This window comes from Aulonocara stuartgranti, assembly GCF_965226115.1.
Source record: "Aulonocara stuartgranti genome assembly, chromosome: 11".
Taxonomy (NCBI): Eukaryota; Metazoa; Chordata; class Actinopteri; order Cichliformes; family Cichlidae; genus Aulonocara; species Aulonocara stuartgranti.
Genome location: NC_138947.1, coordinates 21,604,915 through 21,627,327, shown reverse-complemented (window position 1 = coordinate 21,627,327; position 22,413 = coordinate 21,604,915). Strand labels below are relative to the sequence as shown.

Sequence of the window (22,413 nt, the reverse complement as noted above, 5' to 3'; positions counted from 1 at the left end):
TTAAGTGATGTGCAAATCCCACAGCTGTTTGAAGGATCGTTTTGCAGCCATATAAGGGGCATCCAGCTGCACGTCGAAGATCGTCCCCGCCACCTCAAAGGGAACACACGGGACGACGAGAGGAGTGGCAGAAAGCCGCAGGAGCACTTTGAAACACTATATTTCCCACAAGTTAGATTTTGAAATTCCCTGTTTTCTCAGCAAAGAAAAACATCACAATCAAAGCATATAAAAGAATATGAGTTTCCTCTGAAGTTATGATTATGGCTTTTTCTATTGCTCCCTTTAGAGAGCAAGGCCCTTAGCAAGGTGACAAGGAAGCCGCCCGCATAGCGGTGGGAGCTGGAACTTAATAATTGTACTGTCACAATAAAACTGATGCAGAGCCTCCAGATTTCAGTTTATGGCTTTGCTTCAGAAAAACAAAAAAACTGCTGATTCGCTAAACATGGCTGCCTTACGCTTCCCTACACAAATCAATTACTGTCGGTGAAGAACATAAGTCAGCAAAGTGGATGCATGCAAGATGGTGTGCATCTACGTGCCTGTGCCAACTTTATTCACGCATGTCTTGCGTTTGTGTGGCACCAATTTACTGCGTGTGGCAGTGTCCTCATTCCCATCGTTTGATATTAATATCTGAGCAAATGCTGTCAGACAGCTCTTTGGGAAGAACCCCCAGCAGTCATTAGATGTAACAACCTGGGAGTGTTCCTCGGAGGGCTACGCTCTTCACTGCGATTAATTCAATTAAATTCAATTCAATTTTATTTATATAGCGCCAAATCACAACAAAAGTCACCTCAAGGCGCTTTATATTGTACAGGAGATACAGAGAAAAACCCAACAATCATATGACCCCCTATGAGCAAGCACTTTGGCGACAGTGGGAAGGAAAAACTCCCTTTTAACAGAAAGAAACCTCCGGCAGAACCAGGCTCAGGGAGGGGCGGGGCCATCTGCTGCGACCGGTTGAGGTGAGAGAAGGAAGACAGGATAAAAGACATGCTGTTGAAGAGAGACAGAGATTAATAACAGATATGATTGAATGCAGAGAGGTCTATTAACACATAGCGAGTGAGAAAGATGACTGGAAAGGAAAAACTCAATGCATCATGGGAATCCCCGGCAGCCTACGTCTATTGCAGCATAACTAAGGGAGGATTCAGGGTCACCTGGTCCAGCCCTAACTATATGCTTTAGCAAAAAGGAAAGTTTTAAGCCTAATCTTAAAAGTAGAGATAGTGTCTGTCTCCTGAATCCAAACTGGAAGCTGGTTCCACAGAAGAGGGGCCTGAAAACTGAAGGCTCTCCCTCCCATTCTACTTTTAAATACTCTAGGAACAACAAGTAGGCCTGCAGAGCGAGAACGAAGTGCTCTAATAGGGTGATATGGTACTACAAGGTCATTAAGATAAGATGGGGCCTGATTATTTAAGACCTTGTATGTGAGGAGCAGGATTTTGAATTCAGTTCTGGATTTAACAGGAAGCCAATGAAGGGAAGCCAAAACAGGAGAAATATGCTCTCTCTTTCTAGTCCTTGTCAGGACTCTTGCTGCAGCATTTTGGATTAGCTGAAGGCTTTTCAGGGAGTTTTTTGGGCATCCAGATAATAATGAATTGCAGTAGTCCAGCCTGGAAGTAATAAATGCATGAACTAGTTTTTCAGCGTCACTCTGAGACAGGATATTTCTAACTTTAGAGATGTTGCGCAAATGGAAGAAAGCAGTCTTACATATTTGTTTAATATGTGCGTTGAAGGACATATCCTGGTCAAAAATGACTCCAAGGTTCCTCACAGCGTTACTGGAGGCCAAGGTAATGCCATCCAGAGTAAGAATCTGGTTAGATACCATATGTCTAAGATTTTCAGGGCCCAGTACAATAACTTCAGTTTTATCTGAATTAAGAAGCAGAAAGTTAGCGGCCATCCAGGTTTTTATGTCTTTAAGACATTCCTGCAGTTTAACTAATTGGTGTGTGTTATCTGGCTTCATAGATAGATAGAGCTGGGTGTCATCTGCATAGCAGTGAAAATGTATGCTATGTCTTCTAATGATACTGCCTAAGGCAGTAGTTCCCAAACTACCGTACGCGTACCCTCGGGGGTACGCAAGTGGCTGTAGGGGGTACGCGTGGGTTGGGGTTGGAGTGGGGATCAAAAGTTTTAAAAGCCGAAATTTGCGCTAATGCAGTTTTTTTTGCCTGTCAAATACATGACTATATACCACCCTCTGGTGTTCAGCAAAAAAATAGCTCTGACAAAATACATGGGCGTGATTTGCCCAAATGACTGACACCTAACAGTTGAAGTTGCCTCCAAGCATTCAGTGCAGCGCGAAAATGGACAAGTGGTTAACAAGAAAAAAAGGCCCTACCACAGAGACACCGGCCACAACAACCAATAAGTTCATATCTGAAGATGCATTTTCCAGTGACCGCACAGGTGATTGTTCAACAACAATGTGTTCGTCAGATTTGGATGCTAGCAGTGCTAGCAGGGATGTATCTGTGGTTACTAGCCAAGTGGCTAGCATAGCTGGAGCCAGCCATGTGGAAAGTGATGAAGTGTCTGATGCGGAGCGTCAAAGTGGGAGAAAGCATGACAGCACGGACTGTAACACAACCTCATCAAAGAAGCGCAAATATGATGACAATTATATTTCGCTGGGGTTTACGTGTATAAATATTGGTGGATTTCCCCGGCCACAGTGTGTTATTTGTGCAAAAGTATTGTCTCAGAACTCAATGAAACCTTCACTTTTGCGCAGACATTTAGAGACAAATCATCCCCATTTGAAAAATAAACCAAGGGAATATTTTGAGCGACAGCTAAAATCACTTTCAACAAGTAAAACCTGCATTCAGGTGCCAGATCTTATGAATAAAAACAGACTACAAGCATCTTACATGGTCAGTTACAGAGTGGCTAAAAACAACAAACCCCACACTAGTGTGGAGGACCTCATTCTCCCTGCTGCTTTAGATATGGTAGGGACAATGTTGGGGGAAAAGGCAAAAAAGACGATACAGTCCATTCCATCATCAAACAATACTGTCTTACGGCGCATCAATGCAATGTCAGAAAATGTTTTACAGCAGCTACTTCTGCGCATACGCCACAGTGAATGTTATGCAATACAGCTAGATGAGTCCACGGATGTGGCTGGCCTGGCGCATCTTCTCGTATATGTGCGCTACATTCATGAAGGAACCATCAAGGAGGACATGCTGTTCTGTAAACCGCTGGAACAAAGGACAACTGCCGCAGATATTTTTCAAAAGCTGGACACATTCATGAACACACATGGACTCGTGTGGGACAGATGTGTTGGCATCTGTACTGATGGCGCACGGGCCATGACTGGGAGACACGGAGGTGTGGTTTCGCGTGTGCAAGCAGTCACGCCAGATGCCTCCTGGGTACACTGCAGCATCCACCGAGAGGCTCTTGCTGCAAAGGGAATACCTGTCCGTTTGAAACATGTTTTGGACACGAGTGTAAAAATGGTTAACTTTGTGAAAGCCAGGCCGCTGAACTCCCGCTTATTTGCTGCGTTGTGCAATGAGATGGGCAGCGAGCATGAGACATTATTACTCCACACAGAGGTTCGCTGGCTATCTAGAGGGAAAGTGCTGACCCGTTTCTTTGAGTTGAGGGATGAACTTAAAGTTTTCTTCAGTAACCATCCCTTTGAGCTGTCTGAACATTTGCATGATGAAGAGTACCTTACCTGCCTGGCTTATCTGTGTGATATATTTTCTCGTCTGAACGAGCTCAATCTCGGATTACAAGGCGTTTCTGCAACTATATTCAATGTTCAAGATAAAGTTGAGGCCATGATAAAGAAGTTAAACCTTTGGAAGAACTGCTTGGATACAAACAACACTGAAGTCTTTTCTGTGCTGCATGATTTTCTGTGCTCTAATGATCTCACACTATCTAAAAGTGTAAAGCGCGAATGTAACGTGCACCTTGAGGAGCTGGCGGTGCAGTTACGCCGATACTTCCCAGAGACGGACGGCTCAAATGATTGGATACGTCACCCGTTCACCGCTGTGCCTACTTCGTTATCACCGTCTGACCAGGAGAGCCTAATTGAAATCGCCACAGATGGATCTCTAAAAGTTGAACACGCTCAAAAGAACCTGGCGGATTTCTGGATAGGGCTGCGCACTGAACAGCCCGCGCTGGCTAAGCGCGCTGTCAAGACTCTGATGCCTTTCGCCACCACATACTTATGCGAAAAGGGATTTTCTGCTTTAACAAACATGAAAACAAAATACAGAGCAAGACTTTGTGTGGAAAACGATTTAAGACTCAGCCTTTCCCAAATTGAGCCAAACATTGAAGAGCTGTGTGCCTCTGCTCAAGCACATCCATCACATTAAATAAAGTTCTGTTTAATGAAAGTTCATGGCCTTTATGCTCTCGACAAAAAAGTGAATTCTAATAAATCCTTTGATACACTGCTAGTATTAAGTAGTAAAGTTTGTTATTAAAACTCTGTCATTACTAAAAAATATTGATAAATTCATTTGGTGGTGAGAAATAATCGACTGTGCAGTATTTATCTTTATGCATGCGATATTGCAATGTATTTATAGACACTAATTAAGAGTCGTTCGTAGTAGGGGGTATGCGGCTGAGGGTGACATGTCTCAAGGGGTACGTGGCTGGAAAAAGTTTGGGAAGCACTGGCCTAAGGGAAGCATGTATAATGTAAACACAATTGGTCCTAGCACTGAACCCTGTGGAACACCATAATTGACCTTAGTGTGTGGAGGACTCTCCATTTACATGCACAAATTGGAGTTTATTAGATAGATATGATACAAACCACTGCAGTGCAGTACCTGTAATACCTACAGCATGCTCTAATCACTCTAATAGGATATCATGATCAACAGTATCGAACGCAGCACTAAGGTCTAGCAGGACAAGCACAGAGATGAGTCCACTGTCACAGGCCATAAGAAGATCATTTGTAACCTTCACTAAAGCTGTTTCTGTGCTGTGATGAGCTCTGAAACCTGACTGAAACTCTTCAAATAAACCATTCCTCTGCAGGTGATCAGTTAGCTGTTTGACAACTACTCTTTCAAGGATTTTTGAAATGAAAGGAAGGTTGGAGATTGGCCTATAATTAGCTAAGACTGCTGGGTCTAGAGATGCTTTTTGAGTAAAGGTTTAACTACAGCCAGCTTGAAGGCCTGTGGTACATAGCCGATTATTAGAGATGAGTTGATCATATTAAGATTGAAGCATTAATTAATGGCAGGACTTCTTTGAGCAGTTTTGTAGGAATGGGGTCTAAAAGACACGTTGATGGTTTGGAGGAAGTAATTATTGAAGTTAACTCAGAAAGATCAACTGGAGAAAAAGAGTCCAAATGAATATCAATGGTACTAAGAGTAGCTGTAGATAATATTACATCTGTGGGATGATTATTGGTAATTTTTTCTCTAATGATAAAAATTTTATTTGTGAAGAAGTTCATGAAGTCATTACTGGTTAACCTTAAAGGGATGGTTGGCTCAGTAGAGCTCTGACTTTTTGTCAGCCTGGCTACAGTACTGAAGAGAAACCTGGGGTTGTTCTTATTTTCTTATTTCAGGGACGAATAGTAAGATGTTCTGGCTTTGCGGAGGGCTTTCTTATAAAGCAGCAAACTATTTCTCCAGGCTAAATGATGATCCTCTAAATTTGTGACACGCCATTTCCTCTCCAGATTACGAGTCATCTGCTTTAGGGTACGTGTTTGAGAATTATACCACAGAGTCAGGTACTTCTGATTTGAGGCCTTAGTTTTCACCAGAGCTACAGTATCCAGAGTCGTACGTAGTGAGGAGATGAAATTATTAACAAGATAATCGACCTCTGTTGGAGTAGCGTTCAGATAGCTGCTCTGCTCTGTGTTGGTACAGGGCATTGAAGATGATAACAGTGGGTGGATTATATTCTTAAACTTAGTTACAGCGCTTTCAGAAAGACATCTACTGTGATAAAGTATACTCTCCACTGCTGTGTAATCAATTATTGTAAATGTAACGATTACAAACAATACAAAGACAGCCGGGCCAACGATGCCATGATTGAGCTAACTTTGCGGGCATCGGCGATGGTCTAACACTATGCAATAAACATTTAGAGTTTTATACCTTTTTGTTTTCCCACAACAATTTTGAGACATCAAGCTGTGGCTTGCACAAGCATCTGCAGCCTCATTCCGTTCACCATAGCAAAAATACAGTTCCCGCTTTGTGCCATTCGCACTCTATTACTGCAGTCAGTATGTCTGAAGGTAGGAGGCACTGAACAGATTTGATGGAGGCAGTAAAAACTGCAATGGCTGTGAAAAAGGAATCGAATGTGGTAATCCTACAGATGCCATAAAAGCACACAAGGCACTCCTCGAAACGTGCATCTCTCATTTTCCAAAGCTGTTGTAACCTCTATCCACTTTATTTCCGAACTTACCAGCTAGGCCAACATTTACAGTCAGAGCGGAAAATGTATTCTATCTGCAGACCATCCAGTATTAGAGGGAGGCCTTTGTTTCTCACAAATATAATCTCCACAGACTTATTATCACCCCCCAACACACACACACACACTCTGTCTCCAATGACATTGAAGAATCCTCATGAAAGCCAACCCCTCCTCTTCTAATTTGTCAGCTATGCGTTTGGAGGAGAGGGTGTAGAAGAAAAGTAGGGTTTACATCGGTTTACATTGGCCTATTGAATTTACTCATTTTTTCCAAACAAAATATTTGAAGTAATTGTGATACAACATTTTGCAAAAGTCTTAAGCTATCCCTTTTTTTTCTTTTTCAGTTCTCCAAGTTTAACTGCTTTTTCAGGTCCGTCCTTGTATTTGCAGAATGATGTTTTTCATGTGTTTGTCTCAGAAATGGTCTCTGGCTATCAAGAAGCCATTCTTAAGCAAAGGGAAAAGGTCAAACAGGCTGAAGTATGCCAAATTACACAAGAACTTGACTAAAAATCATTGGCGAATTGAGTGATGAATCCTAATAAAATATGAAATTTTAAGTTCAAATTGTCATCAATATCTATGAAGGCAATCAGAACACAGGTGGTTGTCTACATCTGTAAGTGACGGCATGGTTTTAACAGTCAATAGTCGGTAAAGTACAGATTCAGTGCAGTAAAGCTATACCTGGATAGAACAGCACACAGTGAAACACTATCAGTCATGGACTGAGTCTGGACCTCAACATTATTGAGGTCATATTTTTCATTTACTTCCATTTACTTAGTGAAAAATAAAGAAATGGTGGGTGTATATATCCACCTTTAAAATCTTAAGCTGAAAGCCACGTGCACAACATTGTTAAAATAATATTTTCAGTATTTGACATTTTCATGTGATTTTTTAATAATGGTTTGCAGCTGCAGGAGTAAAATCCAACACAGCAACATCGAGAAACTTTTCTCTGTCAATACAAAGTATGATGCCTCTGGGCACCTGTCAGTACCTGGAACCAGCTCAAAGTCTGTGCACTACAATGCTTAAATAAACTTTGATTTAAGGATTTCAAAGGTGCTAACTCCAAATACTGACAAATATTTCTTTTTATTATAGACAGAATACTTTAAAATTCTTTAATTAAAGTCTGTAATCTCATATTTTTTCCCTTAATGCACTATGACCCTTGCAAAAGCAGGAAATCATTCACTGGAATACTTATAAAAGGGTGTCAGTAAATTCTTTAACCCATTTAGGCATGACAGTGTTTTAAACACACAAAGAAAAAAGATAATTTTAAATAAAGTTTGAATTCATCTTTGTCTTCAGTCATCTGTGGCGTCCCTTCTTCATCCAAGCCTTACCACCGTCACGTCTTTCACACTACAATAACTTATCTGAAAGGCAATACGCTTCATATGTGTTAATAGAGAATAATAAAGTTTGGTGAAGCAAGAGAAGCCAATTATCAACAGTCTGCTTAAAAGCTTAGAGGTGGTCACACATATTAAACAGACGGCCAGCATGAGAAGCGGTGCAGATATTTCATCAGTCAGATCTGAGATATTACTGTTGTCACTCCTAACTAACACAGCTCTGTGTTAGTTAGGAGTTATATTTCAGCTCGCTTCTACCATCTATTTCCACATGTGCTGATTTCCCTCCATATCAGATATCATTAAGGACGGGAGTGAAGTGAAGAAAGGGATGCCAGATCTGATGCAGACTATTTATATTCAGGCAGCTCGGGCTGATCTGAATAAAAGACAGGCAACAAATTCAGGGAGAGCTCTGCACCCCTGAGACCTGATATAATATATTACTTATTGTGTATAATTCAAATAGCCATCCATCTCTAGTTAGTCATTCCGCTTGCATCAGGCCTTTCACATTCATTATCATATCAGTTAACACGATTTAATGCAAATGGCTCCACCCAGAAGCAGTGCCTACATATCAATTACTGACAGACTGTTGTGCACGACAAGAGTTATTATGGTAACAATGCTGAGTTAAATTGCACCTGAGAGGAAGTGTGTGAATGCGAATGTCAGGCATGGATAAGACATTACCCGGGAACATGAAGAAGAGGAATGAAATGTTTTGTCCCCACTCTATTATTCTATAAAGGACCCTTTTGGCACTTCATGAGCCTCCAACCAGATGCTAACTCAAGGGGACCCTACATCTCAAATCAATGTTATTTCAACAAATGGTGATGAAATAACCTACACTCAGAACCTCTACTGGTAACTAGATTGCCACCCACTATGTCTACAGAAGAAGAAAAGAGCACAGAAATCATTAAGTCTCACAGCTCAGGATCAATAGCTGCATACAAATTGTGCTCATGCCATTTGCAGGGATATTTATCTCTGCAATTCTCTTGCCCTCCAGGTATGAAACATATACGGCAGTTTCAGTCCTAAATGATACATCCATCAACTGGTGAGCCAAAGTGACAGCTGATGTAAATATAGCACATGTAGACACCTTTATTTCCAGGACTCAACGAATAATATGTTTTGAAACAATGACAGAATCATTTTCAGATGCTTTGTGCTTGTGAGATTTAAAGTGCAGGGATGCATGCTTTTACGAGTTCATTTGTGCTGTTTTGCTCTGTGAAGAGTTGCAACTAGTTCTCCCCACTGGGACTTTTTTTTAAGAATGAACCGAGTCCTAGAGGGCACTGCATTTATAAGCAGATGGTGGTGGATTCACACTCCCACAGGAGATCGCTACAACATTTATTTCCCTTTAGAAAAGCAGTCAACCTAACAATGAAAACGAAGCAAACGCCAGAAAATAATGCCTCTCAAATGGTGAGTCAGCAGCGATAACTGCAACATTCTCATCCCACAGCAAAATGAGTTTAATGTATGAGGGATGTATATGTCAGGAATTGGAACAAACCAGAAGAGAGACAAGTTTTTTTCCCCTTCTTTCATTAAATAACTGCAGAGGTCTGATATAGGTTACATTATCTTTGCTCTAAGTACAATTTTCTGCAGAGGTAAACTCTCAGTTATCCAAGCCTGCTGATAAAGTGTCGGCTACACATGGGTAGATACTCCCTTACCATTTTTGTCGCTGATACGTTCTCCCTCGCCTTACTGTGCCTTTTTCTGTTTTGTGCACCAGTGGGCTGTTTCCATTTTGTTGGTGCCATCATCAACACAACACCAGACCAAAACCAAAAATCTATCCTCTATACTCTTTGACTCACATCCATATGAGTCTTCGGAAGTCTTTGCATTTTTCACCAAAAATCATTCTTTAAAAGGAATCAAGACTTTGTTTTTTTTTTTCATGTCACATACTTGATGCTGTTACAAAAGTTTTTAAAAAAGACATCAGCATATCTGTTTGGGTAAAGCTGGCCAAAGACAGTCGAACAAAGACTGGACTGGACAAATGTTTCCGATGTTTGTTGTCTTCACCGCCTGTAAATATCTCTCAAAACTATGAAACATGTAGTTTAAAAAACAGTTTCTGATGCCTAACCTGTAAATTACTACTTTGCCCCAAATCCTCCAGAATACCCCTTGGATATAAGGGTAAAATCCCGGCTCAGTGCAGCCACACATTCCTACTGGTGCGATCAGCCAGCGAAATTTGCCTCCTCAGCACTGGTGACTGCTTCATCTTTACCCCGTGGCAATAACGCCAAGTCGATTGCAACTGTTCATGGAAATTTAGTAGAATCTTTGATGGATGTTTAATCATTTATGAGCATGTTAGAAATGACTCATGCTCAGTACTAAACTACAATCATTCAAAGAAAGTACACCGTTTGACAAGTTTAAGTTAAAAATTCATAGAAAATAAAGAAAGACAGATAAATGAAATCAGTTTTTGTATGTTAATCTGGAAGCTTTGAAATTGGTTTTTGCATGCTGTCACATTTGTGCAAATAATTCCTTAGTTAAAGCTCAAGCTTTTGTGTCAGGGCTGAAACAGCCATTCTCAAAGTCAAGAGGAGAGCAGCCCACTTAAAATTCACAAATTCCCACGGGGCCCACCCAATCTTAAATCTTCACTTTAATCAAATTAAGAGAGAAAAACAATTTCCTTGAAAATGTTATTCAAAAAGCATTAAAAAAAAAACAAAAACACAGGCTGTTAGCTATAAATCGCAATTGCAACCCAGTCATATGCAAAGAGTTAAGGCAAATATGCAACCCACCCGCCACTGGGACACAAACGTCAATACAAGAGCAGTAATTAGGATTCTTATTCACTTTTTGTATAAATAAATCCATTTGTATAAATATGTAACTGAACATTGTACACACTTTCAGATTCACTGGTCTATAATGTCAGTGGGAGCAAGTAACATTTAAAATGGTGATCTCAGGCACACTCTGAATGTGAGTACAGAAGCTCCGCCCACCTGCCGTTCAAAACTTCTGTTTGTGAGCAGCAGCCAATCAGAAGAAAGTTGGCAGGAGGGAAGAGAAAGAAAACACCTCTTTTCAGCTAAGAGATAAGTGAGGGGCTATTAAAGATAGTTAAGGATTATTCTACTAGAAACTAGGACTACAACTGCACAAGTGGAAATTAGCATAACAGACCGTGTTTAAGGTGAGAGAAATAGTCACAAAAGGATTTATAAAGTAAACTTTTTGAGTCCCAGAAATCTCAGCCCAACACACACTAGGCGCATTCACTGTTACTTCAGTAACTTTCATATTAGGCTGATTAAATGGCACACGGCATCCTGCTCTGGATATAAATTGTAGGCTGTAGCATCATCCAACACTGATATAATTTGTGTGTGCACAACCTTGGCAACCTTGTGTTCCGCAATATATAAAACTTTGTTTATTAACTGGGAAGTTTGTTTGTCAAACCTTTATTTGCTGATAAGGAACCCTGTTCCTCACCTTTAGCAACAAAGCTGCATACAAAGCGCAGGTCTATTTTATGGTCTACTGTGTCACAAGCTCATGTTTGAGCTTATTTATGAGGCATAATGTCATACATAATTATTCAGAGTAAACCTAAATAAAAGCAGACAATTCTAAACAAAGATGCAGCTCAACAACAAAATGCAACAATGACCTGTTAATACTGTGCTAGAGCCAATAGTGTCCTAAACCTGACCAACTACATCCCTTTTTACTCACTAATTACAAAGATTTCTCTTCACCAAGAGTGTAAAACAGATTTGAATGCTCAAAGCAAGACATCAGATGCTATCTTGATAAGGTGTGTTGATGTTTTGGAGAAAATTATGTCAAGATACACTTTTAATAAATCACTGCAAAAGCTGAAGTTTTCCATGATTTAATTGTAGTGCCTGATGATGCCAGAATGAGAGACTGCATCCCTAAAGTCTTTGCTTTGAGCAAAATACCGTCAGAGCTGTCAAAACCATGAACATTTTTTAATTAATAAAATGTTATCAAAGTAACAAATTTGCATTCATCTCATCTGCCAGTGTTCAAGTGCTCAGACATGCTTTACTCTCTATATTCAAACTGCTATATGGCTAATGAATGAGTTACTGCAGTTGCAAACGAGGAGGTTTTCCTTCTCTTTACATTTTCCCTCCCATTTTTAATTCATATGTATTGGGAAGGCTCGATTCAGTCCTGTGCACAAACAGAATTTTAAGAAATAGCAATGTGGTCTGGTTTCAAACAACTTTCCAGAACCTGTGATCTGCAGAGATTTCAAGAGAGTTGGAGCAAAGTATGAACACGGAGGAGTAGAGGAGAGCACAGAGGCTGGGAGATATCCAGTAGCACACAGCCGTCCGCACTAGGCACACATACAAAGCCAATTCCAATCTCCAGATCGCCAAAGAGAGAATGTGTGATTAGCAGAAAAGAGGAGGATATCAGAAGAAGAAAGAGAGCTTCAAATATTTAAAGAACATGTTCAAAGACAGCAGGCAGTAGTAAAAATGTCTTTTAACTTCATTCAAGCATCCACATTTGATTCACAAAGATGCTTTAACTCTGTTAATCTTCTGCTTACTAAAACAGAAGCAGAAAGACTCTGTTGGATTAAATGATAGAAGATTCAGTTTTGCAAGTATTCTTCTGACCGCAGCTCTGAGCTGTGAGCTTATGCTAAACTAGAATATCGATATCAACACAGTAACTGGGTTTTGTGTTTATACTACGTGAAAATATTAGTTTAAATAATGTGTATTTCACACTCACATTCTCCAACCGTTTCCTAGAAATGTGTCTGAACTCACTCTGTGCTTACTATATAGTGGTCTATTGAGTTTTATTGAGTTAGCTATTTTGCAGTGCTGTCCAAATGTTTAGTGAGTATTGCTACACCATATATAGTGTCCTCAAATTACCCTGCAGTGCTCTGTAAAAGTAGTGCAGAACCAATAATCAAGCTTTTTAGACCATTATGAGTTGCACAGAAGGGAAAAAAAGGCAGACAGAAAAGAAAGTGCATCACAACATAAACTCAATCCAAGAACAGGTATTTAAACATCATTTGTAACACTTCCTTGTTCGAATCCTGGCCAGAGTTTGTCTGTGTGGAGTACTACAGCTTACTGCAAGTTCAGGTCTGACGGCACTAGCCATTTCAAATCCAATCTGAAGACCTACCTATTTGTCAAGGCTTTCACATCTCTCTGACACCTCTTATTCTGTTTTAGCTATTGTGGTCTTTTATCTCATTGGATGTTGTTTGCATGTGCATGTGTATACATGTAACTTATGTTCACGTATGTGTGCTTGTGTGTGAATGTGTAAATTTTTGTATATGTATGTGCATATTTGCATGTACACATATTTTTCACAAACAGATATGGATGTCTTACAATGTTTTTGTATAATGTTTTCATCTTATCTATTTTAATTCTTTTCATTATATTATCCCTCTGTTCAGCACTTTGGCCAACACTTGATGTCTTTTAAATGTGCTACCTGACTTGACTTCTGGGTCCAGACTCTGTTTCACGTCCCAAAGTCAAACAAACACTGTGGCATTACTGAGAGTTACAAACGGTCTAAATTCTTTCATCTTTAATAAAATGATCAGTGTGGTTGCTCTACCAGGTGTAACAATTAAGTTTAACATCCAAGCATTCACGAAAACGGAATTTATGAAATTTGAAGGAGTTAGAAGTTAGCATGAAGTTAGCTCGCTAGTTTCCATCTAAGCATCATATACCATGTTCTGACTGAGAGACTTCTGAAAAAATTCAAATGTACAGCTCTGCTTTCACTTCAGACATAAATTAAGACAGAAAACTAAACAGTTGTGACTTTTGTAGGGTTACTGAAGTTAGGCTAGCTGGTATATAATGATGTGCTACGTGGTGGCCAGCTACACAGCTAAGGTTAGCATAATATGAACACATTAGCACAGTGAAGCTGGAGGATGAAAGCTAACTTTTTTCCAATCGATAAAAGTTCACATGAGGGTTCCCAATGGTTAGGGACAAATGTAATTGCATGGCAGGATGCTATAAACGGACCAAACTTTAGTGAGTAGAACAACCGAGATAATCTATCCACAGGTTAGTAATTAAGATACCGCTTCATGGGCTGGGCTGTAGTTACCATCGTAAGGTTTTAAAAACTGAGCTTTAAAATGAATAGTGATGATAAAAACCAAGAGAGGCCGGCAGTGATCACTGACTGTTTTAGGGACATGTTCAGATTTAATAGAGCAAGATACAAAACATTAAAACAGGTTAAAAACACAACAGCCTTAATAAACACAAAGTAGTTTGGACCCGGAAGCAGGTTTCGTCACGTTATCACTTAAAGACTGGATTCCACAGTCTTCATGGATGTGAGATAGATGAAGTGCAAAGAATAAATTGTTATATGAATGCAGTAAAAAAAAAAATTACTTGTAGTCTAAAGCGCCATGAGTGGTCCATAAGACTAAAAAAATAAATGTGACTACATTACATTGTTAAAAAGGTAGGAAAAAATATCTAACTACTCAAGTGTGTCAAATACAAAAGTTACTGCAGCTGACACCCACATAGCCATTTTCAAAAGCTGTACTAATACACTCTTCAAGTGGCCGGTTATTTTATCTCACATGAGTTAAGGTGGTTCACCTAGAAAGTGTATTTAGCTACACCTCCAATTATATTATTTAAACTGCAACCTTGCACATAAAAGCCCTCTAGCTACCCCTCTAAAGTGACACTAATTAGACAGAAACCAGCCAAAGGGGGCTGAATTATTATGCCTTCCTATCATCTGGGTACCTGTGTGGGTGAGTGAAAAACAAAGAATTAAAAAAAAGACTGGTCACAGAGTATACTTCAGCTGGACTGCAGGCTTCAGTGATTGGCAAAATGTCTGCGTTTCCCAAATGTGTCTCTATCCATTCACATTAATGAATCGCCCTTACCTTGTTGAGGAGGCATAAAGGGAGCAGCTGCTCGCTTCCCTGAATAGCAATTCAATTAATCGGCTATATTTTAAAAGCTTCTGTGTAGTTACAGCATTTTTGAGATGCTTTAAAAGGACACTGGGCTTTCAGACATTTATATTATACATCAGTGATCAATGAGTCCTTTGCCTTGAGGTAATGAGTCTTAAGCAATTATCCCAGTGAGCCAGTAGCTCCCCTTCCAAGCCGCGGAAGGTTTTCTAGCAAATACCACAGTTGATTTCACTAATTATTTCCTGCCTCTCTGATTGAAGGTGTGTTAATTAGTAAAATCAGCTGGTGGAACGTTTGGCTGGAGTGAAACACGCAGAATCTACCAGAAGACCGGACTCGTCTCCTTTAAAATGAAATGCTGTCCTCTGTAACCCAAGCCAAATGATAAATATGGCTGTGCAATGTTAAAAGGTTCCCCCCCAAACCCTTCAAGAACAGAAGATGCATCACCATCCCAGAAAACAAACAGCAGACTACTTTATCTCATCTCTGATTTCATTCATCATGACACAGTTTTAGCCTTGTAGGCGAGCCTTCTCTGTAAAGCTGATAAGTCACTTCGGCTATTGCGCGACATTTTTTTTTTTTTTTATTAAGATTTACTCAGCTGTGACTTTGGCCTTCATATTTTTGCTCACCCTTTCAGGTCCGTCCTCAACTATTTTTCTCCCCAAAACAAAAACACACTGCAACACATCAGAAGGAAATTGTTCTCTTTTCAAAGAGGAAGGGCGAGGTCTAGCTTTGCAAACAAACAAATCCATCAGCTATTGACATTTGAGATATCAAAAGTGACATAAACGAGCTGCGGACACAAAATTCTCCCGACTCTCGCGCAGGATTATTGGAGTCTGAATTACCTCTGGGACACCTTTACGTTTCACATTCACTCACTGTTTATGTTCATTTTCACTCACGGTTTGTTTAGGCTCAGGCATTAAACTACTCGTTTAAGGTGAGGCACGAAAACTGTAGGATTTGCAGAAACGCATCTGCAGGCTTTAGTATGCGCACAACCGCACGTCTCCAAAGACAAAAGAGTCAGAATGAAATTAAAGCTCCTACTGCACAGTTTCTGTCTCCCCTCTCCTCTCCCAGCAGAGGCGAAACAGGATACAGCAGCTAACCCTCTTGCCTTCAGAGCCCCCTGGGCCTTCTAACAGCATGTAGTCAGTGGGAAATAATCTTACTAGAACACTGGTTTACCAAAACAGCCCAGATAGTTAGTGCTGATCCAGCACTCCAAGCCAAAACATTACCCACTCCAGAAGAACATCTGGGTCCATTCTTCTTCTTCTCACAACAACACACAAGGCTGAAGTGAGCTTGACTCGAGCACACAGAGCATAACATAAAATGCATGAAGATTACACAAACATGAATAATAATCAGTAACCATGAAATGTCTCCCACACATTGTTCGGATTAAGAAACGTACTTTAACGATATTAAACAAGTGTTAGCGTGACGACTTTAGATTTTACCCCCAGCATGCACTTCATCGCTGTAATGACATCTTGAACAAACAGTGTCCCATCACCGTAACTGATCAGTTATGCAACACCAAAAAATGCAGTTTTTGAACAAAATGACTGTCTTCAAATAAAAAGTTACTTTCGGCTGCTGCCGTATTCACATGGGGTAATCACCACAGCGGGTAGCTCCGCATGTTTGATTTAGCAGATTTTGAATACCGGATTCCCTTCATGATGCAACCCCAGAGGGATTTGTGTCTCCTCCAGGGATCAGAGGGCTATCAGTTTAAAGTCAGCTACACCTAATGCAGTAAAACCAGTAATGAGTCGCTGGTTTTAAACTGAACTGATTAATCAGAAGATAAAAAAGAACATGAATAGAAAGCAGCTGTGTATTTTTTACACTTGCTTTCTCCTAAAACAGTCAAATAGTATCTGCATGATCGCTATGGAAGACTTTTCTCCACCTACAGCAAGGCAAAATACGCCTGAGGTAGAACCAGTAAGGATGGCTGGAAAGTTCTGATTTCTGGCTCACTCTGCCTCATCTTTTCACACATGCAGAAGGATCTCAGATCATTCTCAATGACACGCACCATAATGTGGAGCTGATCTGTAGTGTGGAGCTGAGGCCAAACAGAGGTGAGAGGAGACGGATAAAGACCAAAATGGCTGCCCAATAGAGGAAATCAGGCTGGAAATACAGGTGGATGCACATTTCACTGTATGAATTAGCTCTGTTCAGGTCATTACATTGTGTACACTGCTGCAGTAAGTACCAGCTGACCAGACTAACTCTACAACAATACTTAAAGCCATAGTTCATACAAGTCTCAACCTTTCTTTGACCCGAGGTCCAATCGAACTATAAAGTCTATTAAAGGTCTCTCGGGCATTTATGTCCAAGACTTCTGCACTACTAGCTAATAAAATAAGGTACACAGTCAATAAATTGACTCCGTAGCTTTTTGCAGTGTAGCAGAAACACGGAGACGGATTTAGACAGAAACAGGATCTTCAGTGGATGTGTGCTGCTTGAAAGAAAACATTTACAAAAAAGATGAGAGGAGCGCGAGGGATTAACATGCAAAGGATGGTGAGACTAAAGCGGCAGCATATTCAACACTTTGTTTTAGTACTGTCAAAGTTTTTCTGCGTGACTCAGCTGAAAACTGTCCCAAAAACTGCACATCCAAGAGACACTGGCTGGCCTGTACGGCTGCTGAGGCAGAAAGCGAGGAGGAAAGTTTGTGGGAAACATTTCAGCCCTTACAGTATGCCTCGCACTTGACTTGGGGGTGGGTGGGGCTGCCCTAATATCTGTATACATTTTTACATGATATAAAGTGTCCTACTGAAATATCACCGATACAATTCCTTTCTCTAACACACAATGACGAGACAAGCCCAGACATGTCTGAGAGTGAGAGCAGCTAGTTAGAAAAGTGTTCTCACTAAAGGTGGAAACAACAAACCTGTTTCAACAAACCTTGAGGCACAAAAGGACCGTTGAGTCTGCTATAAAGGCATGTAAGGTGGAGATGCTAGCAGCTGGTGATGCGTAACGCAAATGGAAACAAACGACTCCACCAGCATCACTGGAGCATTTGCCTGTTACACTTTGTATGACAGGAAGAGCAAACAGTGGACGGAAAGTAGCTTTAAGCAGCTGATTAAAAAGCTGAACCCACCATCATAGGCAGGAAACATTTTTTTATTTCAGTTTTATTATGCAACAACATTGTGCAGCTCCTAAACTTTACATATTTCACTTACTTTAGTTACCGTTAGACTAAAGCAGCTGTGTTGTAGTTTGACTTTCATGATTTCCATTCAAAACACTACGTAAGCTTCTTTTGCATTGACAGTTAACTTATGCTACGTCGCTATAATCCTCCTCCTGCTGCCACTTAGTTTTAATAGGTTCACATAATGACAGCAAACAGTTGGAAAAGAAAGATGGAAATTAATTTTATCTGCACTAATAAATGCTGCCGTCTATAAGTTGCAATCACAGATCTTGTTTCTTTTTCTACACTATCAGAAATATCTTTATCGTAATATTCCTCAAAATATCGGTGATATTACTTTGAGGCTACAGAAAAACGCCACGTTTACATGGATGTCATGAAAGACATGAGGCTCTTCGCTTTTGCATTACACACCTGAAACTCTGACATCCCTGTCACGCTGTATTTTGACTGTAGTAGCAGGTTTTGATAACAGTGATCAGAAAATGCTGATTTGGAGCAGAGTCTTACAAATGAAATGCTAAGAAATGGCGTGTTATTCAAGGTGTTAACCAGCTGAGGTATTTTATTTTTTTAAATGCAGCCACAAGGATCAATTATCCACCCTTTCTGTTGTTTTTTTCTTGAAGCCTCTTAGTCACCACTGGCACATTCCTTAAACAAAGGAACTCTTAAGTATTCACATTCTGAGTGAGGAATCCAGGGTCTGCATTCAGTTTTTCACCCTTCTTTCCAAAAATGACCCTGTACTTGTTAGAGCTTTGTAATGGCCTACGAGGTGCCCCATACTTTTTGCTCTACTTTGCCTGCTTCACACAATTTTCTCATCCAAGGACACTTTGGCATGTGGACCGAGGGAGCTGGCAATCACTCACTTCACTTCCACCAACAAGGTGAACAAGGAAAGCTAGATACATCACCATTAGCTGTTTTTAACCCCATTTAATGGATTTTCGCTTAAGGCGACCCTGATACAGTATAATGAATATTGCAGCAGCCCCATAACTTTTCAAGCTTAATGAATCTGGCTTTCAGAAAATGAGGTACACTTGACATGCAAACACATTCTTCTCGTACAAGGTTATCATCCTGCACGCCTCACTTGTTCATTTAAACAAAAGCAAAAGAACGAAAGATTATCAAAAATCAGCCAGAAATCTCAACTCTAATTCCAAATAAAGTAAGATGTGATAAAAAAAAAAAAAAGGACCAGTCTTATTAAGACCTCACTGCGCTCTTTCTTCCTTTTTCTTTTTGTTTTGTAAGACTATTTTGTCTTTCATGGGAGCAGTAGTCTCTAATTTCTCCTGGGAGCCACAAGCTGCTGCTATCTCAGCTGTGTTTACTAATCTTCCCTCGACACCAATTTCTCAGCCCCGCAAAGTTAATACTGGTCCAATGTAAATAGCCTTATCTCATAAACTCTTGTTATTCCCCCCACCTTAGCTGCCCAATGTGATACATGGTTAGAAGTCAACACAAGGGGATTAAGTCAGAGAGGAGGAGAAAAAGACAAAAACTTCCTGTGCCTGTATCTGCGGTAAGATTATCCGCCTTAAATAACACGGCAGAGAAAATGTCAAGTTATAACACAATGAAGAAACGCTGCTGTCAATATACAGTGACAACATTTAGGAGAGGAACATGAATAATACACGGGTTCTTGTGCAGGGCTGAAGGATGAGCGTCTAAGAAATGAGACAGAATTTGTCTCCTGGTCGACGGATCGATAGTGGACTGACGCTCACAGCCGTCGTGTGCAGATTACGCTACCTGCCTCATTCCACCTGTGCAGGTCTGTTCCACTGATGGCTCTGGATTGTTGTAAATGCCATTAATTAAAACGTAAGTTTTAATTAAACCCGAAGGGAAAAGAATTAATAATCTCATTGCCTGCTGTGAACTGGATGGCGGCTGCAGGCAGATTCTCGCTCGAATGCTGATGATGTGTGGCTGAATGAAGAGTGATTTGGGATTAAATGTGAGATTTATCGAGTTCAGAAGTGTATTTGGATAACCACCTGCGGACAAGAAGTGATTTTAATGCTTTAAATCAAAACCACAAGTACCCGGCTTTTAAATTACCCCTGCAGGGTGTTTTTGACCGTTTTCAAAGGCTACTTGAGTTGATAGTTTCCAAACGGACAGAATGTTCCCTGAAGCCTGCATTTATTTCTTTTTAGATGATGTATCTGATTGTATCCTATCTTGTCATCTCTCCATCTGTTCCTCTTAGCTGCCCCGTCTTTATGTCTACCGAATTAGCTCTGTTCTACCAACAAATCATACCAGTGCTTTCTTTGAGGCTTAAAGAAACGGTTCCTCCTATTTAGTGTGCAAGTGCTCTCCCCATCCTCTTGTAAAAGGAACACTTAAATGTACGTCTGTGTCATGGATTTGTTGCATTCTCATTACCATATCATACACTGATTGATTGGTTAAACCCGAGGGAGGTCAATTTCTTAATCATATTCCAAGTTTTCCCCCAGTAGAAGTAGTTTACCGGAGAGAGCACTGCAGCCACTGGTATTTTATGCTGAGAAGCTGAAACAGCAATCTTCTCTTTGTCAGATCCCTGTAGGTATTTGTTAATGCAGAGATGGAGGAGCGCCTTATAAACTATGCATGCCATCACCCTCTGGCAACCACCAGTGGAGAAGATGATGGCAGGGAAATGCTGGTTTCCATTAGTCCTGTGAGGCTGGTTAACATAAAATTATCCTTGGGGTTAGCAGGAAGCAGATAAAACCAGGGTGAGGGCTTCATTAAATTTGATGCATAACGGACACAGGACATTTTTAAAGGCCGATAATGCCAGCCACATTAATACAAACAAGTCTATGTATTTCCCAGACATGAAAACAGGGCGCCTGTGTCCCATGCACGCTCGTGTGCCGTGTTTCAGTGTCTAAAAAAACTACAAAGTAAAGAGGACAGGGAACCATGAGCACAGAGTACTCACCCTTCAGCAGGTCAGAGTTGGCAGAAGGTGAACTCTGTGTCCTAAACAACAGCCAGTCAAAGTCATCCTCCTCTCCTTGGGTGAAGTCACACAGATTAGGGTCTGAATCCTCTTCGAACGTGCAGCCAGCAGCTAAAAGGTGAGAGGAAAACGTCAACTCAGTGACAGAAACAAAGTACATCAAGACAGATTCACCTCAAAGGTTAAAACTCCACACAGGTTAATACATAATTTTCTACTTTCATTGAAATCAACAGCCTATTTAGTGTTGAAGATGAATAAGAAAACAATAAACTAGATATTTGTTTAAGAAGCCATAACTAGAGAATGCAGCGGTTATTGTTTCAGCTTTAGTGTCATGGTAATTTTATGAGTCACAACTTAATGTGACCTGTTTTTTAAATTCCCCCCGGGACTTCTTCCTTTTATGGAAACTGGGAAAAACAAACACAGCTTCACAATGTCTTCCTCCTACATCTTCCAATCTTAGCTGCCAGCCACAACTAGATGTGCATCAAAGCCACACTCACCACCTCTCGACGCTTTCTGGCCAAATAAATAGCCTCAGCTCAGTGTTGATGCCAATGCCAACGACACAGCCCTGGTTTCAAGTAATAACTTAGGTGTAACAAATTGGTACAATAACTGTAACAGGGATTGCAACTTGTGTCTCTCCTAGAGTCGTTTTTTCACCCATAACAATTACAAAGATGTTTCACTGTGAATGCTACGTTATTTGTGCTAAAATTCAATAAAGTGATCAAACAACACTGTTGTAGCAATTTGCAGACAAACTGCTGTCAGAAATCAACAATGTGACCACCAGTCACATTTTAATGCAGGCTCAACCCCATGTCGTTCTCAGTGTGCATTTCAAGCACACCAACTTGTTCTAATATGAATAAATTCTCTCCAACCAAACCAACAATCAGCCCGAGCCATGTGAGCGATAATTACCTCAAACTCGCACAAAAAGAAACAAAGCCTGGCAAAAGCAATGATTACCCCTGAATCTGAGGCGAAATACCCCTCCCATAAAGCATTGACAAACAAGTCTACACATCCTAAAGCCCTTTCACAAAGGCATATACAAATAGCAATAACATTTGCAGAAAGCAGCCACTCTGGGGAATGTAGTGATTATAATAATACCTCACAACCTGCCATTCTATGCGCCAAAAAGCAAATTTTTTCAAATTATATTTAATAGCTATGGCTTTAATGGCCCTTGGGTCCAGAATAATGTGCTTCAGTTGTTGCTCTCTGCATCTGTTGCCATATTTCACATTAGTCCATCGGCATGAGAATTACACTCTAACAGTGGGCAGTTTGAACT

General features: G+C 40.4%; 2 protein-coding genes across 5 annotated transcripts in view; one reads left to right on the top strand and one right to left on the bottom strand.

Annotated features, from left to right (window-relative positions):
• LOC309716991 (sialic acid-binding Ig-like lectin 10) overlaps positions 1 to 22,413 on the top strand; it is a 155,973-nt gene that overhangs the window by 13,945 nt on the left and 119,615 nt on the right. The window lies entirely within an intron of this gene.
• ptprub (protein tyrosine phosphatase receptor type Ub) overlaps positions 1 to 22,413 on the bottom strand; it is a 192,438-nt gene that overhangs the window by 115,326 nt on the left and 54,699 nt on the right. For all 4 annotated transcript variants that reach the window (XM_082551134.1, XM_082551135.1, XM_082551136.1 and 1 more), the window contains exon 2: positions 21,078 to 21,209. In XM_082551134.1, coding sequence (XP_082407260.1) covers positions 21,078 to 21,209 — 132 coding nt within the window. The remainder of the gene's footprint in view (positions 1 to 21,077; positions 21,210 to 22,413) is intronic.